At 41.8% G+C, this 15,230-nt stretch overlaps 5 protein-coding genes across 5 annotated transcripts; 2 read left to right on the top strand and 3 right to left on the bottom strand.

The window, feature by feature from the left end:
- Positions 1 to 555: 555 nt before the first annotated feature.
- AK88_01117 (uncharacterized protein) lies at positions 556 to 2,853 on the bottom strand (the record flags this gene model as incomplete). Its single annotated transcript, XM_012478755.1, has 1 exon — positions 556 to 2,853. One exon carries the CDS (start codon positions 2,851 to 2,853, stop codon positions 556 to 558), a length of 2,298 nt encoding a protein of 765 aa, XP_012334178.1.
- Positions 2,854 to 4,034: 1,181 nt separating this feature from the next.
- AK88_01118 (uncharacterized protein) lies at positions 4,035 to 5,228 on the top strand (the record flags this gene model as incomplete). The annotated part of the gene is made up of 3 exons (XM_012478756.1): positions 4,035 to 4,048; positions 4,231 to 4,312; positions 4,554 to 5,228. 3 exons carry the CDS (start codon positions 4,035 to 4,037, stop codon positions 5,226 to 5,228), a joined length of 771 nt encoding a protein of 256 aa, XP_012334179.1.
- Positions 5,229 to 5,898: 670 nt separating this feature from the next.
- AK88_01119 (uncharacterized protein) lies at positions 5,899 to 7,971 on the bottom strand (the record flags this gene model as incomplete). The annotated part of the gene is made up of 1 exon (XM_012478757.1): positions 5,899 to 7,971. One exon carries the CDS (start codon positions 7,969 to 7,971, stop codon positions 5,899 to 5,901), a length of 2,073 nt encoding a protein of 690 aa, XP_012334180.1.
- Positions 7,972 to 9,128: 1,157 nt separating this feature from the next.
- Positions 9,129 to 12,136, top strand: AK88_01120 (uncharacterized protein; the record flags this gene model as incomplete). The annotated part of the gene is made up of 2 exons (XM_012478758.1): positions 9,129 to 11,915; positions 12,026 to 12,136. 2 exons carry the CDS (start codon positions 9,129 to 9,131, stop codon positions 12,134 to 12,136), a joined length of 2,898 nt encoding a protein of 965 aa, XP_012334181.1.
- Positions 12,137 to 12,503: 367 nt separating this feature from the next.
- Positions 12,504 to 15,230, bottom strand: AK88_01121 (uncharacterized protein; the record flags this gene model as incomplete). The annotated part of the gene is made up of 1 exon (XM_012478759.1): positions 12,504 to 15,230. One exon carries the CDS (start codon positions 15,228 to 15,230, stop codon positions 12,504 to 12,506), a length of 2,727 nt encoding a protein of 908 aa, XP_012334182.1.

Consider the following 15,230-nt stretch of genomic DNA (forward strand, 5'->3'; position numbering starts at 1 on the left):
TAAAAAAGGTAACCTTCGTGGCGTTAAAATGGGCACACATATACATACAACAGACATCTGTGTACATACTTGGGTGACGTCTTTTTAAAATTTCCCCCAGAGGGAGAAAAAAAACGGTCTCTCCGCAGAGTGGAATTGTAGGCCGGAAAAAGAAATAAAAAACGTTACTACATGAAATATCTTCACACAGGATTAAAAAGGTTTAAAAAAAAAAAAAAATGGTTCAAGAGTGAATAGTCATAAAAAATGCAAATTACACAAAAAAAAAAATGTATTATAAAAATGTTGAACAGGTTTGGCTCATTTTCAAATAGAGCAAATTGTAACGGTGAATGCATCATGCTGTTCATGCGCAAGTGGGTGTTACACACACAGGAACAACATCGTGGGAAATAGGAGACGTCTCTCCCTTTTCTTCAAATAAAATTTCACAAACGACGAATGGTCGTTGATGTGGCTCATCTACTGCGTAAAGATGGTGGAATTTCCTTCCTCTCATGACTAATTCGGTACAAAAAAAAATAAAAAAAAAGGCGCACATGTTGAATGGCCAATTTAGCTGGGAAGACTCCCCCCTTTACGGAGGTCCCCGAAAATGTCATGGGCTTGAAAAATTAAAGATATTACAGTGACGTTGACGGAATTACCAACCAATTTGTACTTTTGCCTGTTTGTCAAAAATGGTGGAAATTTAAATTCGTGACAAGAGCATGGTGCTGTTCGTTCGTCTTGGGTTTTTCCATGGGGAGATTCGCCATCGCGACACACTTCATCATTTGATGATTTCCTCATCTGAGTCTCTGCCAAATGGAGCCCTTCACTGAACAAACAAGTGTTGCTATGTCTATTAGCACAGTAGTGCACACTACATGTGTAGGCGCACATATGGTTAATGTGGTCCATGTTCCAGTATATATTTCCGACTCTGTTTTTGTTGTTTTCTCCAGCCTCTGTATTAGCCCTGCTGGTGCGCATCTTATAACCCATGAGTCTGCATATCTCTATGGGGGTAAAGTACCGTACTCTATTTTTATATTTGCTCATTTGTTTGATTATTTCTCCGTGGTGCGGTTTATCCTGGTTGGGATGTTCGCTGGAGTGCCCCTCGTGGGAGAAGTCATCGGGAGAGAAGTCATCGAGAGAGGAGTCGTCGCGCCACGGGTGGTCTGCCATGTGGGCTTTTTCCATATGCCCACTCTGTGCATGCCCCCATGCCGTTTCTCTGCCACCTGAGGGAGACCCCCTTCTGCGCTTGGAGAAGTAGAGAACCGAGCCGGATCCGTTAATATACCTCCCATAGTTAGACGTGAAGCACATGGAATGCACCCTATTGGAGTTAATCAAGTCCCTGAAGTTTCTCTCATTTGGGAGGTCCTTTATGCCTTCACTCTTCTCCACATAGTAACGACCTCCGTCGAAGCAGCACACATTTCCATTTCGGTTAATATCGATTATGTCAAAACAGAATGACGAGCATTTTGTCAGGGTACTGTTCGTAACTTCGTGTTCCTCCAATGTGTCGTTAGTTAAATTTATCTCTTCATTTGTGTTGCACGTTATTGGGTACTTTTCATTATGGTCCAAAAATGTGGCTAAGCTGGGGGTGTAAAAGGTGTACTTTTGGGAAGGCCTAAAATTTGGGTTATTTTCAAATGCGGGGATGATGCACTTGGCTGGCATAAGCGAATTGCTATAGAGTGCAGTGGTCGCTGCACTGGGGAAGCTTTCCAATGATGTGAGACGAACCAAGTTGTGCTTCCTCTTACATATACAATAAAAACGAAGACGTTCATTCGGTATGCCATACTGCAGTGGGGACAAAAGGTAGGTCTGGAAATTATAATTCTTCTTAACTGAATTTATGAAATAAAAAAAGGAAGTGGATAATTCAAAATTTCTGACATTTTCGATAAAAATATATTTTGGCAAGTTTTCTTCCTTTACCTTTTTTAGCAAATTGCAAATGTGGATGAAACTTTTTGACCGTTCGTCGTTTTCGATTTGTAGGGAGATTAAGGCTTGATCTAGGTTTAGCTTATCCACATGGTACTGGTCTTTTCCTGGGGGTGTTTCCCACAACACTTTATCGTAATCGCTTTTTTTATTTTTCCATTTGAAGGGGATGTCCTCCACACCGTTACACTTTGGGGTGACGAAGTGGGCCTTACCATTTGTACCACTGTTTTCATTCGCACCACAAGTTGAAGCGAACACATTATTTATATGATCCAATTTGTCTAAGGGGGAAGGACAACTTTCTTTTTGCTTTTTTTGTTCCCCCACAGGGGATTCCTCTTCTGCGCAGTGGGCGTACTTTTTGAACAACTCTTCCAAATTGATCTGCTGAAATTTTTTGTTCTGTCTGGTGTACGGCTGACATGGGTTCGATATTAGCAGAATGAAAAATTTATGATAATCGAGAAACTGTGCGTCCAGGTTGTTTATATCCGTTTGAAGGATGTAATTTTTATCTTCGATGAAGGGAATCTCTTTACTGTTTTTCCTCCCTCCGTTGTGTGTACCTTCGGGGGGCATCCCCGCCTGGGTGTGCCTCTCTCCTCTTTGACACTCTTTAAAAAATTTGTCGATGTATTTTTTTTGCGTCAGGTAGATCGAATTTTCCTCAAAATTGTGATAGTGTGTTTGATTCGCTAGGTAGTTCAGATCTATTGATATGAACTGAAGTGTGTCATTGAAAAGGTTTGCACAGTTGGGAACATCCGCTTTTGCAGCATCCCCTTTGAGGGTGCCTTTTTGTGTCCTCTCGTGGACGCAATTTATTAGGGCTTGTAGCATGCTGTAGTGCAGCCCCCCTATTCCACTATAAAGGTCTAACACTTTTAGGTTTCCCATGGGGCTGATTTGAATGTTGATTACTAAATGCGGTAGAACAGGAGCAACAGATATTCATGTTTCTTCCGCGTAGGTTTAGTAATACGTCTTGGCACCATCTTTCTCTTACGTAAAAAAAAAAAAAAAATGGAGTGCCCAATGTATGCTCTGTTATGTGTTCGCCACTGGGAGAGCATCTTTGGAGACGAAGCAAATATACTAGGAACCAAATGGATATATTTCCCTTAAGCCCAAGTAGAAGATGTTTCGAAATAGGCGCACTGTCGTAAGAGAACCAAAGAATTCGTAGAAGCACCCTGCGATTAACCAGTAGAGAGTGCGGGGCAGACAATTGGTCCTGCCCAAAATGGCATACTGTGTGTGCCGCGGGGTTAGTACCTCACATTAGCGCAAGAAGAAGGTCGTCCAAGAGGGAAAACTTGAAGCGACAGCGCGTGGGATTACCCTCAAAGTAATATGATAACCGATTGGCAACTTTTACAGCGAAGCGACTCCGGAACAGTCCCCTTGCCAGTGAGCTGTCGTCGCTAAAAAATTACAACCCCGTTACTCCACACTATAAACAAATTTTGTATGCACGTGGCGAACCAAATTTGCGAGAGTCCAGCTCTCCCCCCGTTTTTGAGTCAATGTGGTGCCAATTCCCCGATATGATTTTTTACTTACGCACACAGTTCACCCGCATTTCGCTGAGTTCACCGATGGAGGCACAAAGTGTAGCTGCATCAGCATTATCGTGCGGGGTGTAAATATGCGGTGCAAAAAAAAGGTGAACATGGTGAAACACAAAAGCACAAGAATAATATACTATGCTTAAACAACGTTACGTCGTATGAGAGGCCATACATAAAACTATAAAAAAAAAAAAAAAAAAAAAAAAAAATTCAAGCGAAGGTACGCATATGTATGGATATATGACTACTCTGGAGCTCTCTATTGTTTCTTCACTTTATCATTTTTTTCCATTGGCTCATTCTAGGAGGCATACCTTATCTCCCTTGCTGATGCGCTAAATAACTACTTACAGGCGTTCGCTAGAAAAACGAGTCACCAAGCGCAAACTGAACAAGCACGAACTTTTTTATAGTTGTGGCTCAGCCTTCGCACATATAGCCCAAAAGAATCGCACCGTTGCCGCCTCAACTGCTTGATCTGATACCCTTCCCCTTCGAATCGAAAAAATGTTCTCAACCAGGTAGCACACGATTGGGGAGATAGCCAACGGGACGGCAGCACATACACTCGTATGAATGCTTACAGACTTTTCCTTAGCTTTTAAGTCCGATTACTATAGAGTAGCACATTTGGATACGCATCCTATGTTACACATTTGCCTTGCTCACCTCTGTGTTTTTTCACTTTTTCGTGCACTTTTAGGAGCGAGTATGACCGGGGAGTAAACACCTTTTCGCCAGAAGGCAGACTTTTTCAAGTGGAGTACGCGCTGGGCGCTATAAAGGTAGGTGTAAAAGGAGGGGAGAAAAAAAAAAAAAAAAAAAAAAAAGAAGAAAAGTGTCAGATGGGATGGTATATGTGAGATGAGGCCACCAGGGGCGTAGACCTGATTTGCACAATTTTGAAACATGTGCACATAGAGTGTAGCCGAGTTAAGGAATGCCCCCCCAGTTGGGCAGCTAACTCGGTTTGTGCGGCCCAAGGCTATGCATTTTGTACACCCCTCCTCTCCCCTTATTTGACAGCTGGGCAGCACGGCAGTGGGTATCTGCGTGAACGATGGAGTAATTTTGGCTTCGGAAAGAAGAATCGCCTCTGCATTAATAGAAAAACATTCAGTGGAGAAGCTGCTACCGATAGATGACCACATAGGATGTGCCATGAGTGGACTCATGGCCGACGCAAGGACGCTCATAGACTACGCAAGGGTTGAGTGTAATCACTACAAATTCATATATAATGAAAATATAAATATAAAATCCTGTGTAGAATTAATATCGGAGTTAGCATTAGATTTTTCTAACTTGTCCGACAATAAAAGGAAGAAAATTATGAGCAGACCATTTGGAGTTGCCTTACTGATCGGAGGGGTGGATAAGAATGGCCCTTGTCTTTGGTACACGGAACCGTCTGGAACGAACACTAGATTTTTAGCTGCTTCCATTGGGTCTGCTCAAGAAGGGGCCGAATTATTGCTACAAGAAAATTACAATAAAAATATGACCTTTGAGGAAGCTGAGATTTTGGCGCTCACTGTTTTGAGGCAAGTGATGGAGGATAAGCTTTCTTCCTCCAACGTGGAAATTGCCGCTGTGAAGAAGTCTGACCAGACGTTTTACAAGTACAATACGGAGGACATCTCCAGGATCATCGAGGCACTTCCATCGCCCATCTACCCGACGATCGACATGACGACCTAGGTCGGGGGAACAGGTGAATAAGTGTAAAGGTGCAGAGCGGCACCAAAGAGCATGGCCCTGCGGGGTGAAAGAAACTTTGCGGGCGCGCTTCCTTAACTGGGCGAGTCCAGAAGGGAGATGTTATGTAACAAGTGGACACGTGTTCCACTGCGTCGGTTGGCCATTTGACCACTTTGCCATTGTATCCATTCATTGTTATTTTATTTTATTTTTCTTTTTTTTTTGCAAAAAAATGCCCCATTTCGCGCTTGCGTAAGAACATTCATAACGTGTGCTGCTGTCCAACTTGACAGTTTTTTTAATTTTTTTAAAAAGTGCATATTTTGAAATTGCACTGCGGGAAGGGATATTTAGGGTTCATGGACGACACCTCTTGTTATTCATAGTTATTGTGGTACTATTTGTGTTATGTCTTTAAGGAGTCCCTCGCGTGGGTGTTAAGTGCGCCGTAAAGAAGTTACAAACATGGGAGGTGAGGGGAAAAGGAAAAATGTGGGCATTTCCTGGCGCGCACGAAGTGAACGAAATTGCAGCACGAAATGTGTGTATATGCGTGTATGTACACAAATATATGTGTGTATATATAGGTACGCCTTTGAACGGCGTGCTTCTCTACACAGTGGCCGGTGGAGTTGCCCCGTTTTTTTCCCCAACCCGTTCGCGGCGCACATCACACCAGTATGAATGGATTGTGAATATCTTTAGCTAGTTGTGTGGACTTGACAAAATCGTCATAACTAATTTTATAATGCTTCATAAAATCTTTGTTGGACGTTTGCAGAAGCATTTTCAAATTTATCGGTGGGATGTTGGGTTTATAAACCAATTCGTTAAACTTTTTATTAAAGTCATTATAATTGTGTATCCTCACCAACTCCTTGTAGTAACTGATATAATTATCATAGTATAAATTCATGTAGGCTACATGCCTGGGGATTATTCTTAAGCGGAAGCTGTAACTAAAATATTGTGGAAAGGACAGAGTATCTCGAAAGGATTTATTCATATGTCTAATTAGGTATAACAGTTTTGGTCTGATGGTTCTGTACACATTGTAGGTGAATATCCTTGGGTAGATTTTAATAAATGTTTTTAAATCTTCCTCTTCTATGGTCTCATGGAGGTGTAGCAATTCTTTATATTTTTTTTTTAAATTTCCAAAGGCATAAAATTGTGGGAGATTATACAAAATATGTACCAATTCTTCGTGGTTATATTTTAACTCATTTTTGTAATGAGCTATCCTTTTGAGGATGGTATTTTTATTTACTAAAGATAACCTCGGAGATATTTTAATAATTTTTTTTATCATTTCTAAGTTCAGTCCCTTTTTCAGCACTTGGTTCGTTGTTATTATTTCCTCTCCCTTTGCGTTAAAATTTATTTCTTCTTTTTTTATTGTATTTTTTTTCTCATGGCATTTTTCGAAAAAGCATTTTAACTCTTCTGCCGTCTTGAAGTGGTTCATAAAAAAAAATTCAACATCATCGTAGTGTTTTAGGAAGTAGTCGAATTTGTCCTCCAGGGGGGAAGCCTCGCTTATGCTGTTTATGGAGATGTCAGGCGTAGCTATGTCTTCGGCTTCTTCACTAGCAATTTCGTCCTCGGAGGTTTTGCCGTCTGCACTGTCCTCATTCGCGGTTGCTTCATCGATGCTTTCTTCATGCACAGTTCCCGCATCCATGCTTTCTTCATTCACAGCTGCTTCATCAGAAGTCGTTACACCCCCGTCCGCGTCGCCCACGGAGGAAGCCCCCGCCCTTGCAATATAGGCCTTCCGGCGCTCCTCCCTCTGGCGCTTCCGTTCCTCCTTTCTCAACTTCTTCCTTTGCCGTATGCTCAGGCGCACCTCGCCGTCATCCCCCATGTTCTTGTACTTGTCCATCTGCATAAAATCAACGGTGTCCTTGTTTCGAATAAAATAGTTAATGGCCTTTTCTAGGTTCCCGAAAATGAGGAAAAAAACAGCCGACTGATCATGACACTCGGGAAAAAAAAAAAAACGAACATCTATGTTAAGAAATCTGAAGATAGAATAAATATCGAAATTAAAATAATCCTTTGCTTTCAACTTATTTACAATGTTCAGGAAAAAGTTTTTATCCTTCTGTAACATGGCTAGTAGGTTTTCTTTATATCCTATAGCATAATTCTCGTAGCTTTTTAATTCTTCATTATTTTTTTTGGCCAACTTGGATAATCTCATAAATTTACAGTTAAAATTTTTTAATCGATATTGTAATGCCCATTTGAATGCGTTCAGAAATCTGTCTGGGACTTGATCAATTATTTCGTTCTCTTTTCCGTGGAAATCACTCCCCAGTATTGTGTTGTCTACTTTTTTTACCGTCCTCAGATTGTCCATGTATTTCTTTGTCTTAGCGAACAGCTGGGTTTCCCTTCGCCCAAGTTCCAGGCGTGTGTAGGGGGGTGGTGCGCTGGATGCGGTGCAGTCGGAAGGGGGCCCCTCGCACAGAGCATTGTCAAGCGATCTGCCAAGCGAACCGTATTGCGGGGCTCTCAAATAAAATAACTCCCCTTTGCGTCTTTCCCCCTTGTACACCCTTACCACGCGCACAGCACGGACAACCTCTGGGGATTTAAATGGGCCCCCATTCTGGCTGTTAACCTTGTCTTTATCCTTCCTCATGATGTTGCCACATAAAATATTTGCGCGCCTAACGTAACATGAGAATGTGTTCAATTTTGTAATTACTAGTAGGAGGAAAATGTATTTATTCATTTCTTTGGGGGTTCTTCTAACTCATTTGGAGGGCTCACAAAACTATGCTCTTGTTTAAATGGCTCAAGAGTTACAAAAAAAAAAAAAAAAAAAACGCAAGGGCAGGGATGCGCCAAAGCCAAGGAATTCCAATCCAGAGGGGAACAATACACAATCAAAAAAAACTACTCGTCACATTATTTTACAAAAAAAAAAAAAAACAAAAAAAGTGTAAGATCTAATGCTCAAGGGCGAAAATGAAGCCTAAGGTGATAACCCCTCCAATAGAATGCATCACAAGAAGAGGCAACAAAAACAATGAGTGTATATGAAACAGAAAGAGAAATATACCAAAGCGGAATGTCAAATATGAATGTTCAAAATGGGAAAGCTTCCGGAATTTGAAAGATGTGAAAAAGCAAATGTGTGTGCTGTCACATTTGCTTTCTGTTTAGAAGCGGTGGAGGCAAAGTACAACACTTGAATGGGGGGAAAGAAAAACAAAAAAAAAAAAAAAAAAAAACATTTCGTCATATGTGTATGTGTCCACGCGAAGGCGTACAATCTGAAAGCTATCACATTCGTGAAATTAAAAACCCTGCATGCCGCTACTGCAGAGCATGTGAAAATGTTTAAGTTCCCTATTTTATGTGATCCAAAGAATAGTAAGAATAAATGGCAAAGGTATTTGCACCACCTCAGGTCATAAACTAGCTTGTGGAAAGTTTTCCAAAATGTGAGTATTCACAAAAGTGACAGACTTCATGGGGCAGAACGGCGAGTCGATCCTACGCTCCGCGTTACCATGCGGTGCACATGATCGGTGCGATAAACGGGCAAAGGGTATTTACATCTCCGCGTACCTATCTGTTGTGCCGTTACTGGGGGGTATGCACAAATTGCCCCATGGGGGGAGCGATACGGATGCGGTTCACGAAGTGGCAGGGAAAAGTGAAACGAAGAGGTGAAGCACAAAGGTGTAGGAAAAAAAAATGTACAAAAAAAAAAAAAAAAAAAAAATGTAGATAAAACAGAGTAGCAAAAATACAGAAGCGAAAATATAGGAGAAAAACAATACCGCTGCACCTTAACATGTGGGGGGACAAGTGAAAGCCCCACACTCCGATTACACGAAGATTGTTCTACACGCGGAGTACGCCGCACCCGGTGGTGGGAAAATGCTCAAGTACGCACGCAAGCTAAATAAAAAGCTGATTTACAAGCTACATGTACAAAATGACAAAGTTGTAGAGATGCCCATGTTTCTGGTGGACAATCTGTATTTGAGGAACACAAAGGAGTTACTTATTCTGTTAAACAATGCCATAACATTCAACAGGAAAGAGTTTTTGGAAAACTACAAGAGGGTATTACTAATAGATAGAGAGAGCAATGCCAAAAGTTTTGATCAGGCGCAGAGGAGGGAAGAGAAAAATGGATCTAAATGTGATGCATTTGTTGCGCAGGAATGCACACCACCTCATACTAGTCAGTCCCTTTTTGAGGGTGAAGTGAATGGTGGAGCTGACCTAAATGCCCATCAGGGACACCTGCTGGAGAGCCACCCAGAGACGATGCAAGCGGGTTATATTTTAAAAAATGGACACATGTCACCAGATGGCCGTAGGAGCCTCTACAAATACGACAATGAAGAGTACGACGAGTTAATTACTCACTTATCGGAAGTGTGTGAGGATAAATGCGACTCAAATATATTCGAAGAGTACGAAGTGAAAGATGTGTATGAGGCAGACGAAGGGGAAGAAGCGCAGGAAGCGCATGAAGAGGACCCCCCAGGGCAGGAATATTCACTAATTGGATACCTACCAAATGAGTTTTTTTTCCAATCCCTCAAACAGAGAGTAGTGTCTCTGAAAGAGTACCTCTCCTTTAGTGACCTCTTCTCGTTTATCCATCTGTTCAGTCGAATGAACGACATAGATATGATAAAAATCCTGGGGGAGCAGTACATGCAGAAGCAAGAGAAAGAAAAGGACAAGCGGGTTAATAACAATCAAGTGGTGCATTTACTAAATATATTCCTCAAATTGAATTACAAAAGGAACAACACTCATCATATTGTTGACAGTCTGGTGCGAAGCATGAATCTAAACGTTTGGACTCATGACTTGAAACTTGCAGCACTAGGCTTTTCATGCATGTCTAGATTGAACCTGTATAATATGGCCTTTTATCGCTACGTGGATACCTTCATGAGTAACTTGGATAAATGTTCTCATTTGTGCTGTTCCATTGTACTTCACTGCTTGGGCTACTATAAGCACTATTGGGCTACAAAGAAGAGGGAGCTGTTGGAGCAGGCTAGGATTGTTAGGAACTCAGCGGGTGGTCAATTCGTGGGGACACAGTCTCCTCCAGGGTGCGATGTCTCTGGTCAAGCTGATCGGACAATCACAATACCCTGCACAAATGTTAATCGCCTATCCCTTCAGCTGCATAGAGAAAACGCGCACCTGATTGAAGAGCTGGAGAAGGGAATGATCAACCAGTTGTTGAATATGGAGTTGGGGTCCATTTCAGAGAAATCGATCAGTAGCATATTTCATTTTTTCTTTCTGTCAAAAAGGGGCGTCTTAACTGCGGACGCGGGTGGGAGTAGCAACCATGGCGAGAACCCCAACGAAAGAGACCACCTCCTATTGGGGAAGTTGGTCCACATTTTGATTACGAAGAGAGTAAACTTCGATCAACCGAGGCGATTGCTCATGTGTTGCTACCCCTTGATCATACACAGGTATTTTTCCAACATACAAATATCGTCCTATTTCGTGGTGCAGTGCGCTAAACTGATCAAGCGCCTCAAGGAGAAGAAGCACCTGGACAATTTGCTCTTTGTGTTAACAGGTTTCACGCAAAATCAGATTATATTTTACCAAAACAAGAGCAACAACAGAACGGCACCGAGAATATATTTGGACAAGAAAAAAAACAAATTGCACAATTTTAAGATTGAAAATAAGTACATTGATATGTTGGAGAAGTGTGAGTATGAAGTGAATGTGCTCGAGAAGGGACCTACAGAAGAGCCCGTCAGTTGCAGGTCAGCTATTCTATATATCTTTAGCGAGTTAACCAGCATAAATTACGAATTGAATAAAGACCAGATTGTTCTGTACTTACAACTGTTCTCCAGTTTTGACATCAAATTAAGTACGGACATTAAGAAGAAGTTATTTCGTTTAGTAATGGACTCCACAAATCAGTTAAGCAATTTAGTCCATGTGATACTTCAGCTATGCATTAAGATTTATGGCATTTCTAGCACCTACATGAAGACAATCGCTTTGCAGTTTTTTGAAAAAATGGACCACGAGTTGGGCACTGTACACAAATTAGGAACAACTAATGAAGAGCTTTTTATTAGCCGAATAATTAGTGGCCATGAAAATGATAGGGTTATGGAGAAGTATTCCTATCTGTGCGATTTAGAAAAACTGTCTGACATTCTTTTCGTATTCGACCAGATAGATATTCATAACAAGGACTTCATAATGAACATGTCAAATTTGCTTTGTGCGAATAATTTCTTCCTTCTAACGCATCGAAGGAGTAACTTCAGCTCGTTCGTCCATCTGGTGCACTATGTAGGCAGCTTACCAGTGGACATAGATTCGATTAAAAAATTGACCAACTTTGTTTTCACATGTGTGGCGGAGTATGTGGATTCATCATACAGGAAACATGTACAGCGCACACAGGGAGGACACAAAATGGAAGAACATAAGGTGGTGAATGGGTCTTCTCAAGAGGTTAATATCTCTCTCCGTGATGATCACCATACAAGTAGTTCCTCCCAAATGGAGGAGGATCCCTCTTTTTGCGAAGTGGACCATGCTTTCATAAAAGGCAAAATTTACCTGAAGGATTTGATATTTTTACTGGATGCTATTCGTATTTGCAAGGCTTACGATTTTGTTTCTCTGCTCAGAAGCGTGAGCAACATGGTAGGGGAGCGCACGCATGTGTGCACGTCTGCGGGCATATGTCTGTACATTTTCCTCCACACATATTCCACTACACATTTGCCAACGCTACATGTCCCCTTTCCCGGCAGATAAATTCGGAGGGGATACAAGCTCTCTCCGATGAGGACGTGGAACTGGTGAACTACATTTTCATCGACATGGGTCTGATGAACAAGTGCTTGCTGGACGAGGCAAGGTAACACCGCGGTGCGCGCAAAAAGGGCGAGCGTTAAAAAAGAGGTTTGAAAATGATGCGAAACTTTGATTACAAAAGGTGCGCCTTTGGGCCAATCCCGCTAACCGCCTTTCTTCTCTACCCCTTCAATTCAGGCGCCGGGGACTCGCCATCGGAATGAACTCGTGACGACGCGCACGCAGGTATACGCGAGTAAACGAAAAAACACAACAGTACAGGAGAGTACATGAAATAAAATTTATATTGGCACACGTGTGCAAAATGGCAAGACATGTATGATGCAAGTCGTGCGTGCATCCTGTGAAGCGTTCCCGTGGCCCCTTTGGGAAAAGTCATATGGAAGACAGCTATGCGAAGCGTAGGAAACAGAACTAGCCCTTTTCCAAGGCGCATAACAGACTTAAATTTCGCTCAAATATATTTTTGCAGTACTCATCGCAGTTGTCCTCTCTCATGCTGAACAAATCGTATTCTCTGTAGTTTACAATGACATTCCATAGATGTTCCTTTGCAATGTATTTTTTTAATCGTCTTATGAAGACTGTGCAGATAATATTTTTCAATTTGTAGCTTTCCAAAAACATTTTTTTTATTTTAAAAATCCTGAAGAGAAAAAGGAAAGATTCTGTGTAGCAGCTGAGCTCTAGCAAAACCAAGCTGAGAAGGAAGTTCCCCCAAAGGTGATGATTATTCAGATTAATGGTTAACTTAATGCAGTTAAAGAAATCATATATCCACTTCGTTTTGTACACACTAGAATTTAAAAAGGGGATCTTTTCCACTATATGTTTTTCCTTATCACTTAGTGAGAACCAATAATCTTCATACCGTGTCCCATTTTTATTCCTTTCGATTTTGAGATTACTAGAATTTTCCACTGAGCATATTTTTTCCTTTTTGTTCTCTAAAATGTAATTCCTCTGTTTTGTGTTAGCTTCATTTGTTTCCTTTTCTTCTACCTGTTTATTTGCATCCACTTTGGTAGGAGCGGTGTGCTCATTATTTGTTGCCTCAAATTTGTCCAGCTCACTTAGGTAGACGTAGCTGCATGGACTGGATCCCAAATCGAAGATGAAATAATGTTTTAAAAAGTTGTAGTAGTTACTATTTTTTTTGTATATTTCTAAAGCTTCCATAAATTTCTGCTGAGACCAAATTAAATTCTGCTTCCTCGTCGTCACATTTCCAATGTGTGTTTGGACAAAATTATTTCTAAAATTGAACTCAATTAGGGATGACAAATGGGGAAGATTTAGGAAAAGATATTTTTCCTTATATTTCACATTTTCTTTGCTCATAAATCTTTTGCAGGTAAATAGGAGGACATCCATGCGGCTTAGCAACATACTGTCTACCTGACTGGGTGATATGTTTTTTCCCCATTGTTTTTGGCCGATTAAACTGTTTACACTTAGTTCGGTCGACAGGAACCCTAACTTGTCATTTTTTATGTGATCATCATGCCCCTTCCACTTCAGTGTTAGGAAGAAGTGAAAGTGGTACTTTTCAAGGACGTCTTCAAAATGAGAGCGGATATATTCTCTATCGTCGAATATTCTGGCTCGTATATTCATGCCTACAAACCTGTCTAGGTTTTCTTCTAGACGGAGGCCCTGCATGTCCAGGCTGTCCACAAATTGGAACTTGCTGATAAATTGGAAGGGCAAGCAGGCATACACGTGGTGGTCGCCTGGTCTGCTTGACTCGTTTGTACTGCATGACCCAATTGATCCGCTCCTTCCCCCACCGTCAGGACCCTCGCCGCTGCTCCCATCTGGGTCATTCCTAACCGAAAAAAGTCTAACGTGAAAAAACTTGTGCTTTGAATCGGCCTTATAAATCCATCCCTTCACAATTGAATCGGCATTTATGTTTTGCAAAAATTCTGTCTTTCCTTCCTTTCCGAATATTATTCGTCTTTTACATTTCGCCAGGTCCCTTTTTTCATTTCCCCCACCTATTTCGTCAATCACAAATACGCTACCTGCACTGTGGGTGCGTCGGTTGGTGCTCACGCATCCGTAGTTTATGTAAAATGCCTCATCCGCAAAGGGGACGAGCGAAATGTCGCAGAAGCCAAGGTGATCGTTGTTGTCCACTTCAACTTGGACGCATTTCTTTATGTCTCCATTTTCACTGGAGTGGCTACTCCCGTGGGATCGGTTGCTGCTATTGGAGTGGCTTCTACTGCATCTATTTGTTTCATCACTCCTTCCGTTCCCACTGCTAACTTCACTAAATTCTCGCTCGTTAGGGTCTCCCCCTTTGTCCCGTCTCCCCGCGCCTTCCCACACCTTTGCTCGTTTCGCATTAGCCCCCTTGTCCGAGTACTTCCCTCTGTGGAGGGTCTTCCCAATCATCTTTGCGCCCGTTTCGTAGTACTTTCTGCTTCTCTTCCCGATTCGGCTGCGCCTGTCACTTGGGGTTACACGCGGGTTGCTACGTGCCTTACTACGAGGACTACTATGAGGGGTACTACTCTGAGCAGCACTGGCATCTCCCCCAACACTGCCAATCACATCGCTACCCACACATGCAATCACATTTCCACCTGTACTATCACTAGCCCAGCCGTTGTCCCACCCAAGTGCATTGCCCGCATCCCCAACGCTTTCCCGTTTATGGGGCCTCCTGGCGACTACGTTGGTGGGTGTGACTGCTCTGACCGCATTAATTTCACTGACAAGCCCCTCCCCATCTGAATGTTCACCCCGGGAAGTGCTGCCCACGGCGTACCTCTCCATGGCCGCCTGGACCAAAGAGGAACTCACATAATTGCTATCAATATAATCATAATACCCATTTGTGAATGGGCTATAGTTATTTAAAAATAATTTACATATACAACTGATTCTGTTTTTTTGTTCTAACAAATTGAATGACGTCTCCATTTCTGTCACGAAGGAGTTGCATACATCCTTTGTGTCATTTGGGACTTTCCCATTTTGACAAGAAGAATATAAGCTTTCTCTTCCCCTTTGTGGTTCTTCCTTTTTTTTACTATAAAAAAAATCATCAGTGTATTTTCGAAATAGTGGGAACTCATTCTTTAATTCTTCTATGAACTGTTGATATGCATTTTGTTCTTTGCATTTCAT

Source organism: Plasmodium fragile (assembly GCF_000956335.1).
Source record: "Plasmodium fragile strain nilgiri unplaced genomic scaffold supercont1.9, whole genome shotgun sequence".
NCBI lineage: Eukaryota > Apicomplexa > Aconoidasida > Haemosporida > Plasmodiidae > Plasmodium > Plasmodium fragile.